The sequence below is a fragment of the Archocentrus centrarchus genome, chromosome 14, assembly GCF_007364275.1.
Source record: "Archocentrus centrarchus isolate MPI-CPG fArcCen1 chromosome 14, fArcCen1, whole genome shotgun sequence".
Taxonomy (NCBI): Eukaryota; Metazoa; Chordata; class Actinopteri; order Cichliformes; family Cichlidae; genus Archocentrus; species Archocentrus centrarchus.
In genome coordinates this window covers 29,456,645-29,477,690 of record NC_044359.1, presented here as the reverse complement: position 1 = coordinate 29,477,690, position 21,046 = coordinate 29,456,645, and the positions used below count along the sequence as shown (strand labels likewise).

At 40.2% G+C, this 21,046-nt stretch overlaps 1 protein-coding gene across 2 annotated transcripts; it reads right to left on the bottom strand.

The window, feature by feature from the left end:
- LOC115791664 (protocadherin alpha-C2-like) lies at positions 1–21,046 on the bottom strand. Of its 2 annotated transcripts, XM_030745836.1 has the most exons (5): positions 19,141–21,046; positions 18,256–18,468; positions 16,086–16,144; positions 13,032–13,117; positions 1–3,856 (listed from the first exon to the last, which is right to left on the bottom strand). In XM_030745836.1, the coding sequence occupies exons 1-5, from the start codon at positions 20,794–20,796 to the stop codon at positions 3,549–3,551; spliced, it is 2,322 nt and encodes a 773-aa protein (XP_030601696.1). In that variant the 5' UTR covers positions 20,797–21,046; the 3' UTR covers positions 1–3,548. The 2 variants fall into 2 exon arrangements, with proteins under 2 accessions (XP_030601696.1, XP_030601695.1); XM_030745835.1 differs by having other exon boundaries at positions 2,088–3,856; positions 18,256–21,046.

Sequence of the window (21,046 nt, the reverse complement as noted above, 5' to 3'; positions counted from 1 at the left end):
TTATTTTTTTGCCTTTTTTTTATGACACTGGGTAAGGGAAAAGGTATGGAGGGTGAGTAAATGATGTAATTTCACAATAGTGTTTGTTTGATCATCATTTCAAAGTTTAACACAAGTTAGTTTAAGGACTGATTTTCTTATCCATGAAAAATTTATGGGTAAAAACAGAAAAAAAAAAAAAGGCATTTCATAGCATAACACAATAGCATTATGTATATCTAGAAGATTAAATTTATTTTTTAACATGATAAAAAAATGTGATTCTTTTAGGTTTTTCCACAAATTACTGTCTGCAATGTCATATCTATATCTGCTGTATGTACGAGTGTGTATGGAGACGTGTGAGTCTTTCAGTGTGTGTATTGTCTTTGAGAATGTGTATCAGAGGTATATATATATATATATATATATATATATATATATATATATATATATATATATATATATATATATATATATATATATATATATATATTCCAATACACATTTCCCAGTGGAAAAACATATCTATGTATATATAGTATCTATATAGTATCTGTTTCCTTTGCTTATAACATGCAAACAGCCACTTGGTGATCTGACAGCACAGAAGTACACCTGAAGAACAGGGCAGGTGGGGAAGGATTAGTGTGCATGGGAAGGACTGAGCAGCACCTGCATACCCCTACAGTGACTGGTAATACAATGGTCTAAAAAAAAAAAGGAACACTGAGGTGAGATTTTATGACACTTTCAATCCTGTTGATGCTGTTCCCATTTCTGCCATACTCGTTACTCACCATCCTAGATCTGGGTTTCACATTATCAGGGCCAAATGTCGCCGCAGCCTTGTTTCCTGTGTTTATGAGCAGCAGCAAAGCGACTAAGGAAACTTTTAAGGTCAGAATTTTGTTACTCATAATTTGGTTTCTCCCTCTTTGAATTCAGCCACCAGCCTCTTTCTACTGCAACTGAACAGTGCTACACAATTATCCTGCACACAGGGATAACTGCAAATACACGAGCTCCTGCAAAAGAGAAATGGCTTGCCCATTATTTTCTTTGTCTCCTACACTGTACCTACACAATGGACTACAATGACTATTATTTTCTGACTCCATCTCGCCTCATATCTAGTACAGCATAATCTCAGTTTCTGCTAAGCTCTCAGCCATCTTCACAATTCAGTGCATACAAGTCATGCGAGAGATGACAGAGCTGCCGACAATGAGCAATCAGAGGAGACATTCTGGCAGAAGCGCCTAAGCTCAGCTCAAGTTCAAGCTGAGGTTGCGCCTAATCAAAAAACGTATATGAGAAAGTGTTGTGTGTCTATATGTCTATATGTGTGTATTATCTGTGTAAATATGCAAATACACAAATGCTACTGTTGCACAGTTCATTGAAGGAGAGAGACTTTAAATATGTCCAACCATGTTGATTTGAGGGAAACAGGAGTAGAGAGAGGAAACAGGCAGCGGGCAAGCAAATCCCACAAGCGCTGAAGCAGTTGAGGCAGTGGTGCAGGGCTTGAAGAACAACTACTTAACATTCAAAGACAGAAGAAGAGGGCTCGAGCATGAACAGAAATGAAGCGACAAGCAGCGTTCCTGCATCCTAGCCATATAATACACTCCCGTATTAAGGGTGGCATTGGCCTTCAGTTTTTGGAGTTGGAGTTTCCACAAAGGGCTGTGTATTCTTTATGTATATTTTGAATATATATGTTCATGTGTGTGTGCATGTGTGTGTTTGTCGGCTTGTTTGTAAGAGGCAGAGAGAGTCAGTGTTTGTGTGTTTTCAGACTGGGTGTGCTGATACTCAGTAGGATTGAGACACCATTAACCTGTGTCATATCCCACGAAAAGAAGCCACGTCAGGGGCCGGTTGCATCAGCTGCACGTAGGTTCCCTAGTTATATCCAAAGTAGCCACGAATCCCATTTGAGGCATTGCTAAATTACAAGCGGTACCACCACAGAAATCTGTCAGAACGCAACCTTAAATAAATGCTAAAAATATTAAGCAAGCAATAAAGCAGGTGCAAATGATACAAGTCACACAAATGCACTCACTAACAGTAAAGCAGCTATTTTTCTGCACACATCATTTTTTTTTTTTTCTTTAGCGGTTCCCTCCTGTTTTGCAACCTGAAGGGCCGCAGCCTTGATTTTTGAATGTTTCTGTCCATTTTCTACACATTACACAACACTGGGGGCTCTTTTCAACTATTTAGTGTGTCTTTCCGTTTCCTCAGGCAGAAAGTGGTTACTGTTAGATTCCATGGAATGTGAAAAGTAATATGCTGAGGCTTGCCTTGAGGATTGCACCTAATCCGGTTAATCGTGTCCGTGCGTTAGCTACGCTACGATGTGATGAAAATGTAGCTTAGAACAAAACCAAACTCAGATGCTGCGCTTGCTTTGACGAGCGGTGTGAAACAGTTTTGAGCCCCAGCTTATGGATTTTTGTGCTATAGTCCATTAAAGAAGCAGCAGCGTCCTGCATGGTGGGGGAAAACCAGAGAAATTCCCAAAACACAACGATGTGCTTCAGAAAATGATCAGCATTGAAAAATGATCGGTAGAGAGTGGACTAAAACATTCAAATACTAGCATTTTCCTTTAAAAGTCAAATGAGAATCAGTCATTTGTTTTATGCCAATCTAGTCTCAAACCCATCCTAGATATTGCTATTACTTAGTTACTCATTCTAACTTTTAATAATATAGAGAGATATCACCTTAGAACTCACGTCTTAATATCTATGATACCACTGCTTTTAACGTACTAATTGCAAAGGAACTAGTAGTTATGAGGCCACCACCTTATAACCTAACCTGGGAACAAACTTGCGCATAGTTGGTGCAACTCAGTCCAGGTCCTCAGCCTCTGCAATGTGCTATGAAACAGAGCTCTTTATTTGAGTGTGGCCCAGCTTCTTTCAGACACCTCGTTCTCTCAGAGGTGCAAATCTTATGCTACGCACACTGTATGTTGTTTTTAGTTTTTGTCTTTGCTTATTTTATTTTATTTTTTACAAAAGACCACATTTAGATTTTCTACAAGGCCTCCATAACACTGAAGACAATAGCCCCTGTTTCTTTTTATTTACGTTACTTTCACTTTATTTCTTTTCACTTACCATTGGACTAGTCAAAAAGGACAGGGGTCAGAGATGTCATCACAGGCAGCCTCAGCTGACAATGGTCAGATACAAATAGCGCACCTTTCCAGGTGCTATTTTTGTTGTTATTATACAAACTGGGGGTGGGGAGAGGGGTCGGGAAAGTTGGGGGTTGGGCAGCAAATCACAAAGGCTAATCTAAGCCAATAAATTCTTTTCTCTTGTAATTTGGTCCACTCTTTAGATAAAGAGCATTTATTTAGCAAGTTCGCATGATGTTTGGAGCCAAGCCTGGTCTAATGAGGTTGTGGCCACTGTATAATGTCTATGCAAATATGGTGCAAGGACGCTCCCTTGGTTCTACAATATGCATTTGGCTTATTTTTCTGGCTCTGAAATTGGGTAGTTTGTTAATAGCTCTGCTTTCAAGTCACCCTTTCTTCTCTATTCATCTTCATCTTTTCCTTTATCCTTTTTGTCCTTCTTATCCTTCTTCTTCTTTTTCTTCTTCTTGGCCTCGTCTTTCTTGCCAAAGCTTATGAATTCACCCTTGTCATCCACGGGACCTGGGTCATGGCGGATCGAGATGATGGCTGGAGATCCGGGAATGATGAAGGCTTCAGGAGGAATCTCTCCTGGTTTCAGGGGCTGAGGAAGGCCATAGCCTTGTCCAGCGCCGTATCTGAAGTGCCAGCTGTTGCTATTAACTCCAGCACCCACTGGGGGTGATAGCTCTCCACCTCCTTCTCCATCTACACAAGAATGAATAAAAAAAAATTAAAAGAAAAAAAAAAGAAGAAAAGAGAGAAAGAAATGAGAGAAATCATTACATTTGATTTCTTTGTTAAAGGAACAGTTCAAAATTTGGGGAAACAAGTTTATCTCTCAGCATTCTTTCTGAGAGATAAGGAGGAGATTCAGTAAAGTAAATTCAGATTTAAATAAAAGGAAAATAATGTCACTTTTTTACACCATGGAAAACAGCTGAGCCTTGTAGTTGCTGGTTAGCAGATTTCAATACCTTTAAACAGAGCCAGGCTAAAGGTTTCCCTTTGTTTCCAAAGCTTCCAAGCTAAGCTAAGTGGACAGACACTTACTGTACCTACCACCTGATGTAAGACTAAGAATAACAACAAGCATAAGAAGTACTTTAATTATATGTTGGGCAATTACTATTAAAGCAGCCAAAACATGAAAAACACAGCTTAATAACATAAATACAATATCACAGAACAAAAAAGCTCAAAAAGGTAAAAAAAAAAAAAAAAAAAGCACTGATGGGGAAGCTCAGAAAAAACAAAACAGTGAAGAGCTCAATAAATCAAAAAGCTAAATATGATATAATAAGGAGCATAAATCTCAGGTGAAAGCAGATATTATGAAAAGATGTGGTAAATATATATAACTTGACTGACTGATTTTAGTATCAGTTTTTCCATCAAACCTTTAACAATGAGGTGTGTGTGGTGGGAACATTTACACATAAATGATAAATTTACACATAAATCTTTGAATATCAATTTCAGTGTGGTATTAACATACACTGATAACATTTTGATTGCTTGTGGTAGAAGCAGCACAGTCCATTCTGGCCGGCTCGACATCACATCAAACCACTTTCAGCTATCAGCCGAACTGTTAAGCTTTAAGTTTTACTATGTAGTCGATGGCCTGACAGCAGCACAAGCGCCATAAAGAGTATATACTTTAAGGAGGGCAAATCAACCGAGTTCACAGAAGGGAACACAGGCGGGAGCTAACCTTTAAACCACAGGGATGTTTAACTTGGCAGCGCGATTTGTATTTGGATGATGGCTGCAGCATAATCCTACTCTCATAAGAGGCCAGAGACAAGGATTCAACATTCAGTGCACGGATGTGAAAGATAAAGGAACCCAGATTGAAAACTAAAAAAAAAAAAATGAAGAAGGGATTTATATATAGAATAATTATTTTGAAAAGTGAGAAAAGGACATATCTATTGAGGTCAAAGGGTCACATATTTCATGATGAAAAAGAATGAGGATGTTCGATGAGGGAGAGAGAGAGAGAGAGCATGAGTGAGAGGGAGGCAGTAAGAAAGATGGGGGTGGGCGGGTTTTGCAGACACGGTGCTCTCAGGCCCACACCAGCTCCCTCTGCGCTGACCTACTTTCAGTCTGGATTTTATTTAGATCAAACACAGGCCCCTACAAAAAGATTCTGTTTGATTTTTCTTTGTAGGCTATTTATGACATTGCTGGAGTGCTGAAATGATTTTAACTACTGCTCCACTGGGAAGTACACTATTTTGAAAATTTGTGCTTTCCGTACACACAGTGTCCCTCGGTGTCCTCACAATGAGTCCATCAAGTATGAGAATAAATTACATGTACAGACTATAATAACAACAGATGTAATGGACTCTACTGAACCGGTTAGTCAGTTGCTCTGCATTATTGCCCTGTTTAACCCCAGTGACCGCATGAAGTGTGTTGGTACGCTTCATATATGATTTATCATAGAGCCCTGACTCACTGCAAATTAATTATTAAATAAAGAAAACACAATGCCAGAAAGGATCATTGTTTTAATATAGAAGGAACAGTCAGATGTGGTTGTATGTAGACAGATTCCACAAACAGTATCCTATTGTGACTGGATTACAAGAAAGAACAGACAGATAAATATTTAGTTCTAATTAGTTTCTGTTTGCAGAAGTGATCATTTTATGCACATGTAATAATTAGCACGTGAAAGACAAGGAGATGAAAAAAACCCCCAGAACAAAACAGAAAACATGAGTTATAGAAAGGGATAAAAGTGGTGGAACCCTAAGATTTCACGGGGAAAAAATTACTTAGAAATAAGTCAGGTAATAGTTATTTTTGCAAGCTTGAGTAGAGTTTTCTTTGTGTACAGACTGTGATCACCTGAGCTGTGCTGATACTCCAGTATTAACTGCTCTGTGTGGAGTTAGACAACTATGACCTACAGGGCTGATTTCCAACCCCAGACACTATAAAACAAATATAATCAGTAGAATTCAGTGAGTGAATCTAATCAGCATCATCACCTTAAATATAAATTCCCATGTGATACCCTTGAGGTAACCTAGTAACGGTACCCTAGATGTAACCAGTCCAACATAGTGCATCACCTTAAACTTCATCACAATACTGCAAACTAACCAGTTTAACCAACACTAAACTTCCGGGTGTGGCGAATACCACAAAATTTGTATACTTCAGTTTGTTTTGCAAGATGTTTCACAAAAACGTAATTCAGCAAAACATCCTGTATAGGTCCAGTATCTGATTTTAAAACTGTAAAATGAATGAGGACATTACACGTGAGATTAAAATTTCCAGCCTCTAAAATTTCACTTGCTAAGCAACACTTACCTTTGAAAATGAACTCTCATCTTTTCTCTCCTTTCCTCTCTTTCTAACATCTTCCTCCGGCTCTAATAGTGTCATACATTAATGGGGTTTTTCTCTCCCTGGGAAATACAACAACTGAACATTTAGCTCACAGACGCATTTACTGACAAACTGTGCAGCAACAGTTTGTGTGTTTGGCGATATTTGTTGAGCTGTTTGAAAAGATGCATTTGAAATTTGGCTCCGTTTATGCTCACTCCTCTTCAGTAGCTAGTTAAGCACCGCTACCACAACTTTACATCTGCGCCATGAATGCATTAGAGGGATGACAAGGAAAAAAGGGATGTGTTGAAGGTTTTAGCACCTCGTGGGATGTCATTATTTTCATACCACTGAGCAAGTATCTCCAGGCTGCCACTGGAAGCAACGCTAGGCTGCAGCACAAGAAAATGAGCTCATTCAATAGTAATATGCATTAACCGCTTAGATTTAATAAGTCATTAACACCAGAACGCTGTTCTGGATCATTCTGGTCCACCTCAACACCTGGATATAGCTCCTGAAGGAATGCAGAGTTCTCTGGTAGTAATCTGGTTTACCCATTTCTTAAAATTTGCCTAACTTTACACAATTTTCATGTACTTTTTTTATCTTTGCTTAAATGACCAGCTTGTTTAATAATTAGTCAGTGTTAGATGTTATTATCTTATATTGACATTATAGGACTTACTACTAATAAACTGCAATGTTAGTCTTTCTAGGATTAGGATTATTTGATGGTACTATCTGTCAGCGTGTATTTCATCTGGGCTCAAATATTTAAATGATCCTGCTGAGGCATTAATGCCATGCACTGCGCTGCTCCGTACAGGAATGGTGATCTGATGCTTAAATTTTGGGAGTTCTTTAAGCCATCTTGGGCTGATAATTTTCACAAAGGGTCATTTTCACAGATTAATGTATGTACTGTGAAACCATAGTATTTAAATTAATCCAGGATTAATTAATCCTGCTTTTCACCATAGAATTGTAGTGTCATGTTACATGTGGTGACATAGTAGTTGAGAACAGGCAACTAAAAGTCATTAAAATTTCAACCTCATTATGTATTATGTATAATATAGTCAGTGTAATTTAATGATTACTGTGTTTGTTAGTTTATTAAATATTTTGTCTTGTTTAAGTTTATATTTTGGTGCTGAAAGGTCAAGTAAGGGATTCATCTTCATGGTATGCCAGGTTCATTTAAATAAACTTCAGGTGCCACGTTCACCTATAGACTGTATATAAAAGACAGAAAAAACCATGCAATGCTACATGGTTTGTGAAATCCTGTCCTGAAGGCTTGATGGCTGCCTCTCTCAGTTTGTTTTTTTAACCAGAAGAGACTATATTTGGATGAATGGGTGTAAAGATATCAAGCACAAACCTCTTGGAAGGTTTGTACCTCACAGCAAGCCACATTATTTATATTATATAACTGCACTAAAAATACTCCAGAGAGGTACCAGAGAGACTTCCAGTTCAGTAACTCAAATTAGCTGAGACAGAGCTGAAGATCCGCCTATCAGTCAAAGAGGCCATGCCCCTAATAATGCATAGTGTTAAACCTTTAAAACAATTTAAACAGGTGACCTCAATATATTAAAACTGCATCTGGAGTTCACATAAAGGCCAAAATGTTTTTGGTCTCCACAGAGGCTGTAAAAACATTTACTTCTGCTGTCTGGCAATTTACCATGGGAGCCTAGAGGGACTGACTCACCTTTGGAGTGAGTCTCAAATGGCCATTTGAAGAGCTGCATTTTTTTTTTTTTTTTTGACACTTCCATGCTGGCTTCATTTTTCACCCCCGAGAGGGTGCTACTTAGGTTTGTGGAAACATCTGGCTCTATACTCTGTGGCAAATAAATGCTAAGACAATCTTTAGATTTCCTACAATTTTAATTTTGATTTTTTGAACACGTTAATGTTACCTGTTTAGACAGTAGACAGAATAACAAATATATGCTGTATGGGTAAAGCAACAGCAGTATAGTTGATACACCTAGCAGGGATCGAAAAGTTCGTATGTCCATGTATTGTCGATGTCCACTTCTAAGGACATTCTAGGGCTTCGTGTACTGCTGGAACAAATCCAGGACCCTGATACTGCTAATTAAAATACCAACCCAAGTATTCATTTCGATATTTCCTGCCTAGGTGTATACAAGCTGTTAATTGCACAGATTAGTAAAAGATTTGCTTCCTTCGTGCTGCTGTTTATCTACTATGCCTCAGCCACCGCTTCATTTTAACAGCCTATATTTCACAGAAAATGAATTGTGCTGTAACTGCTGGTGAGCAGGGAAGCATAGCTCCCTGTGAGGAGGACGCCGTGGCACCTGATGTGAAAATATAAGGGTGTCTGAAGCCTCATTTCATGTAACCTACATTTAAAATAGGCTACTCCAAGACATGGTTCCATCCAAAATGAATCCCTCTGGTGGTTTGTAGCACGTTCACAACTGCGACAGTCATAGTGCTTGTATAAACCCATGCCACATGTATTCATGCCACATGTATTCATGCCACATGTATTCATGCCACATGTATTCTGCCACATGTATTCTGCCACATGTATTCATGCCACATGTATTCATGCCACATGTATTCATGCCACATGTATTCTGCATGGGATGAATGAACCTGGCTTCTCTACCTTATATCCACTAAAACAACATCTTTTTTTCTTAATACCAGCTTTTGCCAAGTCCCTTTCCTTTTTTACTCCTCTCTCTTTTTTTGTCTCTAAATATTCCATTCAGAGATATGACCGGTTGCCATGGAAACTGCCTTCGCCCACTCCCTGCTGATGGAGGGTGCGGCTGCTGCAGCAATCTCTCAGTTAGACAGTGTTGCCAGGCAACAGGTCACATGGTGTTCCCTAGCAACACCACTACTGCAGGAACCTGCCAATCCTCTTAACCTTTCTCTCTCGGTTTCTCCATCCCCCCACACCTCACTTTTTTCCTCTATCCCCCCGTACATCTCTCCTGCTCTCCCTCTGTCCACAATTGCTTTTAATGTTGCTGGAGTTCTCTTTTTTCATAGCACTTTCTTATTCTGATAATAGCATATCTCCCCCTCTGGCATTAGACAAATGTCTCCTCTGCGCCATGGGTCACTTACATGGATGCAGCTTTGAGGGTGTCACATTTAGATGCATCACAGCACGTTGGACAACTTCATCATGATAACAATTTGGTGCAATAAAGTCACAGCAAAGACTGATGTGTAATAGAGAGAATAAACCTGTCTATGCTATAGCACTGAGCCACTCCTAAAAATGTATTTTCTAATGCATCAGCAGCAACTGGAAGGACTGCAGTATGTTGAGCACTCTGCTTAAAGTCAATATTGAGTCTTTACATAACCAGAGAATCAGGTTTCTATCTGCTCTAAGTAAAAATGCACATTTTTCTGCTGCACACTGGGAACTGATGCAGCTGGTATTTCAAACAATTTCCCAGCTTCCTTTTTCACAGAGAGTAAAAAAAAAAAACCTTTATATATACATGTTTACTGAGAGACAGCAGAAACATATTCTGTCACTGGTTTGCCAAGTGATTGACTGTGCTACCCTTCACCCTCAAGTCTTTACGTATGTTCTAATTCCTGAAGTCAGACAGAAAATCAATGAATGGAAGCGGGGGTGGAAGGAGGAGGCAGCGGTTCACAATGCTAAAACACAGTTTTGAAGTCTTACAAAAGTCTTCCCATCTCTGTGCCCTTGTGAAGTTCTACACTACAAACTTTCAAGCATTAGCTCTAAGCCACTGATTCTGTGTAGCACAGGTCATCTTTGAGTCCAGCTTTCTTTACGCTTATGTTGTGTTGCTACAATTTTTTCAAGACTGCCACCCACTCGTTGACTCGTTCTTATAAGAAACAGCTGCCTTTTGCAGCTTCTAGCTCTTCATGTTGCTTGCTGCTTTCATGTAAAAATGCTCTGTATAATTGTCCAAGGATCAGCTAAAGTCAGTACGAACACCACACTGGAATTCAAGATCAAGTATTGAAAGAAAAATTTGGTTTGATCATCAAGATACTAAAGTAAAGCCAAAGATGAATGAAGCGTAGAATGTCAGGTAGAATTTGCCTGCAGCTATGGTGACATTTGACGACTGTTGTAGAATACCTAGCTGACTGTCTCACTATGTATGTTGCTCTATGGAACTCTGTATGTGCTCATTTGTTTGTTTGCTGAGAGTTGGATGAAGAGACGGATGACAGTTACACCTGCATGCTAAATATATATGATAAATAAAAAGCTACAGCCAACAGACAGGCACAAAGCACAAAGACTGGAAAACAACGTAAATGAGAGTAAAAAGCAAAATGTACAAACCGGACACTAAACAAATTGTGAATAAAAACTGAATGCAATGATGTGGAGGTGCCAACATCTAATATTTTATTCAGAATAGAACACAAATCACAGATCAAAAGTTTAAACTGAGACAATGTATCATTTTAAGGGAAAAATATGTTGTTTCAAAATTACATGGCGTCAACAAATCCCAAAAAAGTTGGGACAAGGCCATTTTTACCACTGTGTGGCATCCCCCCTTCTTCTTACAACACTCAACAGACATCTGGGGACAGAGGAGACCAGTTTCTCAAGTTTAGAAATAGGAATGCTCTCCCATTCATGTCTAATACAGGCCTCTAACTGTTCAATCGTCTTGGGCCTTCTTTGCCGCACCTTCCTCTTTATGATGCGCCAAATGTTCGCTATAGGTGAAAGATCTGGACTGCAGGCTGGCCATTTCAGTACCCGGATCCTTCTCCTACATAGCCATGATGTTGTGATTGCTGCAGAATGTGGTCTGGCATTATCTTGTTGAAAAATGCAAGGTCTTCCCTGAAAGAGATGACGTCTAGATGGGAGCATATGTTGTTCTAGAACCTGAACATAGTTCTCTGCATTAATGGTGCGTTTCCAGACATGCAAGCTGCCCATGCCACAAGTACTCAACCCCCATACCATCAGTGATGCAGGCTTTTGAACGGAGCGTTGATAACAACTTGGGTTATCCTTGTCCTCTCTGGTCCGAATGACATGGCGTCCCAGTGTTCCATAAAGAACTTCAAATCGTGACTCATCTGACCACAGAACAGTCTTCCATTTTGCCACACTCCATTTTAAAAGACCCCTGGCCCAGTGCAAACGTCTGAGCTTGTGGAGCTTGCTTAGAAATGGCTTCCTCTTTGCACTGTAGAGTTTCAGCTGGCAACGGCGGATGGCACGGTGGATTGTGTTCACTGACAACGCTTTCTGGAAGTATTCCTGAGCCGATTCTGTTATTTCCTTGACAGTGGCATTCCTTTTTGAGGTGCAGTGACGTTTAAGGGCCCGGAGATCACGAGCATCCAGTAGAGTTTTACGGCCTTGACCCTTACGCACAGCGATTGTTCCAGATTCTCTGAATCTTTTGATGATGTTATGCAGGGTTGATGATGATAACTTGAAAGTCTTTGCTATTTTACACTGGGTAACACCATTTTGGTATTGCTGCACTATCTTTCTGCGCAACAATGGTGGAATTGGTGATCCTCTTACCATCTTGGCTTCAGAGAGACACTGACACTCTGAGAAGCTCTTTTTATACCCAATCATGTTGTCAATTGACCTAATTAGTGTTCATTGGTCTTCCAGCTGTTCATTATATGCCCAATTTCCTTTTTCCAGCCACTTATTGCTACTTGTCCCAACTTTTTTGGGATTTGTTGACGCCATGTAATTTTGAAACAACATAATTTTCCCAATGATACATTCTCTCAGTTTAAACTTTTGATCTGTGATTTGTGTTCTATTCTGAATAAAATATTAGATGTTGGCACTTCCACATCATTGCATTCAGTTTTTATTCACAATTTGTTTAGTGTCCCAACTTTTTTGGAATCCGGTTTGTAAAAACAGGTGACATTAAGAAGGTTTTGGTTATATAGATCAAGAAAAAAAAATAAGTGTCTCACTTCTATTAATTAGTGAGGTTTAGAGGTGTTCTTTTTTCTAATCTAATGATTGGTCCCATTGCCTTTTATGGTAAGCTAAGCTAAGCTAAGCTAAATTTCTTATGGCTACAGCATCATATTTAGCATATCAACGAGTGTGAGTGTATAACGTGTAACATAACAATTCAAATGCGAACTAAGTCTATTAAAATTGGAGCAAAAAAAGAAGCATAAAAAATTTTATTTAATTTTGTGCCTAAAATGATTTTGACCCAATTTGTATTTAAAGCCCCAGAGTAGAACATTAATTGTGTAAAATTATTACTTTAATGCACACGACATAAAGTTTTCCTCTGCCTTTGTTTTTCTGTCTATTTATTAGTTCTGTCTGTTAGATTACATGGCTAAAGGTTATGAAACTTCGTGGAAAGATGGATCCCTTTAGTACCTCATTACAAATAAATGGAACTAGATAATGAGTCCCAAATTATATTCAATCTCATATTTTGAACTACACTGAGCAAAGTAACAAAACCAGTTTTTTTTTAAATACATTTCTACTCACCTGCAGCACTTGATACAGTGGGCCAGTTCTGAACCAGCATCCCCTGGGCTCCCTGCATCACCGAGGACTCCTCCATGTGGACGGAACTGAAAGGCAATCACATTTAGCAAAGTCAGAGAGGAATTTACAAAGATTCAAATATTTGAAAGGGACATTTGCTTTCTTTGACTGCATTTTTGACTTGGCTGCATTTAAACTGGTCCTGCCCTGTTTCTGAGATAACTATGAAGAAAGCGCAGACCTGATAGAACTAGTGACATTTCACAGAACAGAAATACGCTCATGTTTCAATTCCTCCATTTCAGTCATTTTGATGGGTTTCTGCACTCAGACGTTGCTCTGTAGATTTTGAAATGGTTTTAAATGTTGTAAGGATTAAAACAAGACAAGAAGATTTTCATTTAAGTCCTAAAGATACACAATGAGCATCTGTTTCTGTGCTGTTGCTGTTATCCATGACGAATGGTTTTGATTATAGTTGCTCACAGTCTAGTATCATGGAGGAAAGAACATCCCAGCTGGATGGATTGTTTGAACTGTGGTAAATTCTGAACACATTTGTAAACACAATGAACTGTCTGTTGTGCTCCACGCTCAGTGTTTTGAACAGTCACTGCATATATCTAAATGTCTTTGATATCACAGTAAAATGATACATAAAACCCACGTTTCTTATGTGTGCCTTAAAAAAAATCTAAATGACAGATACTCACATATTTGCACTGGATCCATAGCATATTTAATGCCATTATGACATATATAAATATATAAAAATGCTAGATATGACACCATATGGAGCTTTTTTTCATTTTTAATGAAAAATATACACCACTCTCCATTTAATCATTACTTATTATTAATCTTTGCTACCCAGATGTCTGAAAATCAGGCCAAAAACATCTGCGTTTTCAAAATCAGCACACCTGAATCGACAGCAGTAAAAATTGTTACTAGAAGTTCTGCTTCTGATAGCAGGAAAGCTAGCCCTGGCCAGCGCACTAGCAGCCCCTTACATCTGTAGCTCCCCGCAAGAGAAGGGGAAACTCGGCTGTCAGAGAGAAAATACCCCTCCTGGCTCTGTAAGACTGGTAGAATTAGGTGCAAAAGTTTAAAAATATCATTTTAACTCATTTCTGTGAAGGAAGACTTATTTTAGACAATCTGTCCAATTTTTTTTCTGGACAGAACAACACCAGTGAGTGAGCAAACCCTGGTTTTCATTCTAAATGTCAAACTATTTGTTTAAATAAGTTGAAATTAGAGTGTATGGGTTTATAAAGAACTGCCATAGCCACCCTTTTCCCCTCATCCACTTTTTACAAATACAGAGCTCACTGTATAAGAAAACCTCTGCAATGCAGCACATTAATCCTATCTCAAACTGCAACACATATGTTGATTTTCTAATGAATAAACAAATGGCCGGGTACATTCTGAGCAGCTTTTCATTTTAATGCTATTTTAATGTATAAGAATATGACACAGAAATGACTGGTGTATTACTACTGACTTCACCCAGAATATGGGTCAGTGATCTTGGTGTTCCATGCTGTACAGTGTGATACATTACAGCATGCCTGTGTAGAGGCTAAGTGTTGATGCGAGCCATCTCTGTGTCCGTGTGTGTTACAGGCACTGTCATTTTTAGAGGTGGCAGCGGCAAATTGCAGTGATGATTTATGTGAATCCATGTCATGTAACAGTGACTTGATGACAGAGTGCACATGATCCATACAAATTAACGCTAATATCCAATTAAATCAAACTTAGACTAAGCAGATGACTTGCACAACTGAGCTCCAAGCACTTGTTAGCATGAAATCTGGAAAATTCAGTAAAATACACAGAAATGTGAACAGAAATCTCATTAATTCCTGATGTCCCAGCTGTCTTTAGATCAAATTAGGGAGGAAAAAAAAAAATCTGATTTTGTGACTTAATCATCAGAACGCTCTTGTTTTGGGTGGTATTTTTTCTACTTCACGGTGCTGTTTTTTCTATGATCCTTTTCATTTCAGAATTCTCTGATTTGCAGCTAATGGCATTGCTTGTTATGTGCTTCATTAATTAGACAGATGTAGGTGGGAATACTCAAATATTCATGCAAGCACACTGAAAACACAGAAATCTATTGTTGAGACAATATCTAGGAGACACTTCCAGCACATAGCTTAGAAATTGTTGTTTTAGGAGATGATACTCATAGCTGGAGTACTATGAAGTGTGTAGATTTAGAAACAATTTAGAAGTAGCTATTAAATCGTAATTTAGTGTATGCCTTTGGAGGTGATTCTACATGTGGAGTTGGTCCAGGAATAAGACCTTATGAGGCCACAATTGGAAAAATTTATACACGTCAAAAATCCTCATCTCTGGATAAATATATATATATATATATATATATATATATATATATATATATATATATATATATATATATATATATATATATATATATATATATATATATATATATATATATATATATATATATATACTGTAATACACAGAAACATGCAGTACAAGCACCTGCATGGGGTGCAGCTGTACGTGCAGACACTGATGCATGTGTGCATCTGATAATCTGAGAAAGGTCATCATCTCCCTGTTTGTCCTTCATGCTTCCTGCTTAAGAACTCTAAGTGAGGGAGTGATGCTCAGAATGCAGATGACCTATATAGTATTTCACTGCAGAGGAACGGGGCTATGAATCCAATGACCGAACTGCAAAGGCCTTTTCCCAAAGGGAGAGGCTGAGGTTAAAGGTTCAAACAAATGCTCAGGGGCCACTCGCAGTCATTTCTGAAAAGCTACAGCATTATGTTGCAGTGGCTTTGTGAATAATTTTCCATATAATTATAGGGAGAAAATTAATTGTAATAGGTGAATAAATAAACTGCTTAGACATGCTCTACATTACAGCTGCAAGAACAAAATGACGGGTCTCTATAATGGTGCAGACTAGATGTCGGCAGGATGAGAAGGGTGGAAAGGTGGAACCTTTTTCCTAGATGATCCAAACTTGTAAAAGAGTTTAAGATGGAAAATGCTTACCTCTGCACCCCTGCCCTCAAAGATGCAGAATATCTCCAGTCAGCATTCGGAGCTTTTGGCTGAGCGAGCAAGAGGGAGAGAGGTAGAGAGAGAGAGAAGAAGAAGATGAAGGAGAGACAGAAAGAGAGAGAGAGGGAGAGGGAGGTTGAAGAGAGTAAGTTTAGTTTGATCTCATACTGTGCAGAGCCATGGCCTCATCAATTAATCATGATACACATCCCAGCTCTGGACGTGATAGGAACACTGCAGTTGTGTCACCCATTGGAAGCAAAAACACACACATGCACACCCACACACACGCACGCACGCACACACACACACATATAAGGATTTTAAAAAGGGCAATGACTGCAAGCCATATTGACAGTTTTTGGACAGTCTCTCAATCCCCTGCTCTGTAAATGTGTGAGCTGGGAAAGTTATGCCCTTTGTGAGAGTACTATGATGACAGTACAGACTGATGTGTATGTGGCTGTGTGTCAGTGGAGTAAATCTGTCTGCTCCCAATGAACCTAGCTGAGTGCTTCAAATTCCCAGCAGCCCTCTGGTAAATTACTGCCTTTAAACACCAATAAAAAAGAGAGATCATCACCAGGGCAACCGCATCCAATATCTCTAGCCTGCATTTGGCCCTTGTTGTATTAAGATATGGCTATTACAATTCAATATATAGCATTTATAAATGTATTTTATCATGTTTCTTTTCTGTATATCTCATCTAAAACATTTCACTATCACTAATGTGAGATAACTGTATGGACACATTTTCAGTAGTACATACTATACTTGCACAAAAAAAGCCTGATGAACAATATTCCACATGAGTCTTTAGAGCACAGAGATTTTAAAAGAATTGGTGCAAGGGTTCAGTTCTGTTGCTGGGGCTGTTCACCACATCAAGCCTTTAAGGACTCCCACTCATTTGCCTTTGGTGATCCCAGATTTTGCTGACAATTATTTCTTTGTCCAAAGAACTTTGCTCAATTTCCTCTATGCAATTCATATTCCACAGAGAAAGAAGTCATTGTTTTAATGTGCTAAGAGTCCAGCCAGTTATTATGCCGGACTCTTTCGTAAATATTTTCTTCATGAGTAGGTTCTGTGCACATGCACAGCCTAAAATGATTCTGAACACTGAATTGCAGCTAATTGTAAAATATGCACGCTGTGCATTGCAGCCATGGACCTCAACAATACTGCATAAAAAAAATTAAAAAAACAACTGTGTTTAAGAACCAAACCTGCTCAGGCAGCAGCAAGTGTCCCAGATAAAGAAGGCACATTATGTTCCTTAGTTCATACCAGGGGGGAGTATTTGTTGCTGGTAGACCCAGCCTCTGAGTAAATTTAATTTGCAAGGCTGACGAACAGAGTGTGGAGATTAATTTAATTTACATCGCTACACTTGTCTTGGTCAGAGATTTTTTTTAATAACTAATTTACAGTGACTGGCACCTGCTAATTAAGATAATGCACTCATGCAAACTCCTAAGCGATTCTGCTTTTCTAACACGCGGAAGTCATAATTGTAATGCAACCATAAGAAAACCCTTTAAGCTAACCATATGCAAGAGCAACTTGTTTTCTGGTGGTTTTCTGGTCGCATAACCCCAACTGCTCCTATGTAACTGCTTTACTCAGTCACACACACACACACAAACACAGACAAATCAAAGATACATGCAAAGAGAGTGAACAAGTAGTAGGAATGATACATGACCTGTTCCTGGTGTAGATGTGATGACAGCCTCAAAGTGAAACACAAATCTCTGAATCATCAGAAATAGCACAGGACCCATGAAAAGTATCAGAACTGATGCTAATTCAGTGTGAGTGCTTAGCTGAGCTAGACTGAGTGAGTTTGCAGTGCAAGTGGGGACTGAACAAAGAGAATGAAGATTGCAGGGATTCGATTCATTGCAGAGGAGGATCAAACCTGACATGCAAAATGTCATCTCCCTGCAGCAATGAAGTGACACTGAGAAAAAAGTATGATCACACTGTACACTATGACAATAATCATAACAAAAAGTCAGGTTTGGTATATTTAAAAGTGTCTAATGTTGTTTACACCTTGATGAAATTTAAGCCATTTATATGTAAACGTGATGGTTCATGACCTTCCGGTTATGAGGACAAAAAAGGTAAAAATAAAAAATTCATGACACACCTCTGGGCAGATTTGGAGGGAGGCATCAGGCATGCTCAGTCTGCGTACAAATCCGCTTCCACTGGTGAAAAAGCGGTCAGCACCGCTGCCCCAGGTGCCACTGATGGGCCGTCCTGTGTTGTAGAACATGAAAGTGTCACTGCCAGATGTGGCTGTCAGGCAGGTCTTGTAGCAGTAGGTCTTCGTTAGGGAACCGTTCCCACGCACTTCGATGTAGTGAGGCTCCACTTTAAGGTCTCTCCTCAGCACCACATTGTTATTAGGTTGGCCTGCAGCTCCACCGCTGCCACCTCCACCAGCACTCACACTGCTGTTCCCACCATCTGGAGGGGGTTTCTGTGACACACAGCATGGGGAGCAGGATCCAGGCTGGGTGCAGTAGGCGTGACAGCGCACGATAGCCAGTACAACCACAGTGACCAGGAATACAAAGGTTGTGGCACTCAAAGCCACGATCAAATAGAGGGTCACGTTGGAGAAAAGCAGTGAACCTTGAGGTCGAACCATCCTCTTGGGATCAGACACCACTTTTGGGGGCACCTCCATGACAGCCACGTTGATAGTAGCAGTTGAAGAAAGAGGAGGCTGGCCGTGGTCCTTTACTACAACAGTTAGAGCAAAGGAGGTGGAGTTGTCCTCCAAGATCCTCCGAGTGGTCCGGATCTCTCCAGTGTGTTCGTGTACTTTGAACAAGTCCAGGTCAGTGGCTGTCTCCAGCACATACACCAACCAAGCGTTTGGACCAGCATCTGCATCATATGCCACCACTTTGGTCACCATGACACCAGGTTCAGCATTCTTTTGTACTGTCTCCAAGGAGCGCGTGCCATTGCCAGGGGGGTTGACTATCAGTGGTGCATGGTCATTCTGATCCATTATATAGATGTAGACTGTGGCGACACGGCTGAGAGGAGGAATGCCCCCATCTTGGGCTTTGACCTGGAAGTGAAACTCTCTCAGTGACTCATAGTCAAAGGCTCGCAGGGCATAAGCCTCCCCTGTATCGGCCTTCACAGACACATATGAGGTGACAGGAATGCCATGGTTGTTGTCATTGAGCACTGTGTAGGTGATACGTGCGTTCTCTTTGATGTCGGCATCCTGAGCTTTCACAGTACACAAAGAGGCCCCAGGGGCATTGTTCTCAGCCACATAGACTGTATATGAGGTCTGTTCAAATCGTGGTGGGTTGTCATTAACATCTGCCACATCCACCTGTATAGTCTTCTGGGAGGATAGGGGAGGATTCCCTCCATCTGTGGCACTCAGAGTGACATTGTAGGCATCAGTGGTCTCACGGTCCAGGAAGGCTGAGGTAACCAGAGTGTAGTAGTTTCTGAATGACTTGATCTTGAATGGAAGGCCTGCTGGGATCTCTAAGTTCCCCTGCTTGTTAGCGCCAGAGTCTCGATCAGTCACACTAATAAGGGCCACGACTGTGTCTGCACGGGCATCCTCCCTCACAGGGCTTGACAGAGACGACAACACTATCTGAGGGACGTTGTCATTTACATCCACAACCTCTACCACTACCTTACAGTGTGCTGCCACAGCACCAGGGCCCTTGTCCATTGCCTGAATGTACATCTCATAGGAGTTAGTCTCTTCATAGTCAACATTGTTTCTCACTCTTATTTCTCCTGTGTTAGTGTCCATGCTGAACATCTGCCTCACTCTCTCTGGAGTGTAGCTGCTGAAGGAGTAATACACCTCCCCATTTGTGCCCTCATCCAGGTCAGTTGCATTCAGTTTGATCACCAGGGTGTCTTTGGGCGAGTTTTCTAACAGTTTCACCTTGTACACTGAGCTGTCAAACAAGGGACCGTTGTCATTAGAGTCCAGGACCCGGACATTGATTTTGGCCGTTCCTGTTTTCTCCGGTGTCCCACCATCCACAGCACTTAGAATTAATTGATGGTAAGGCGTCTGTTCGCGATCAAGGGGCTTTTTGAGCACAAGCTCGATGTGCTTTGTATTCAGGGAGGGTTTGTTGGACACCAGCGCGAAATGGTCATTTGTGCTAATCTGATACATCCGAACAGAATTTGACCCAATATCTGGATCTTGAGCGTTTTCAATTGGATAACGAGACCCCGGTAAAGCAGATTCTGTGATTTCCAATTGATACTCGTCTCTGGGGAACTGCGGCGCATTGTCATTGGCATCCACAATCTCCACCTCGACGTGATGCACTTCAGTAGGGTTTTCAATCAGTACCTCTAGATTAATGAGGCAGGTGCTGGATAAATCGCAAAGTTCCTCCCTGTCAATCCTTTCATTTACAAGCAATTTCCCATTTTTGGGGTTGACAATCACATAGCGTTTACCGCTGTTGGAGGTTACCTTGATTTTTCGGGTGGTGAGCTTTCGAATATCCAGCCCCAAGTCATGCGCCAGATCACCGACCAGAGCCCCATTTTCTAGTTCTTCTGTAATCGAATATCGCAACTGTCCAAACGAAAGGCCACAAAATAAGGAAAATATCACAAAATAAAAAGGCACATTATTCCCTATCCAGTTGCACACCCCAGCCACAGCCATTGCAAGCTCATAGGATCCGCAGACGGATTAAACGAAGCCTTCCGCCTTTTTAGCTTGCAGTATCTCGCATCCCAGCACCTCATTAAGGTGGACTAATTGGTCTCCCGGTAAATGAAACAGAAGCGGCTCATCCATTGTGTTACCCGGCTGAGGTGAATCCTCTCCAGCGCATCCATATTTCCTTTGTCCGTGATGCGCTTTTTTGTCTCCAGTGCGCGCTGCTGACGGGTGTGTTTCCCTGCCGCTGGAG

Bases quoted from the DNA above. Each gene is read 5' to 3' on its own strand.
- LOC115791664 (XM_030745835.1), bottom strand. From the start codon at position 20,796: ATGGCTGTGGCTGGGGTGTGCAACTGGATAGGGAATAATGTGCCTTTT. The intron at 16,145-18,255 runs GTGTGTCATGAA...TTGCTCGCTCAG, and splicing joins CCCTCCAAATCTGCCCAGAG to CCAAAAGCTCCGAATGCTGA. The intron at 3,857-13,031 runs GTGAGTAGAAAT...ATTCTTGTGTAG, and splicing joins CACTGTATCAAGTGCTGCAG to ATGGAGAAGGAGGTGGAGAG.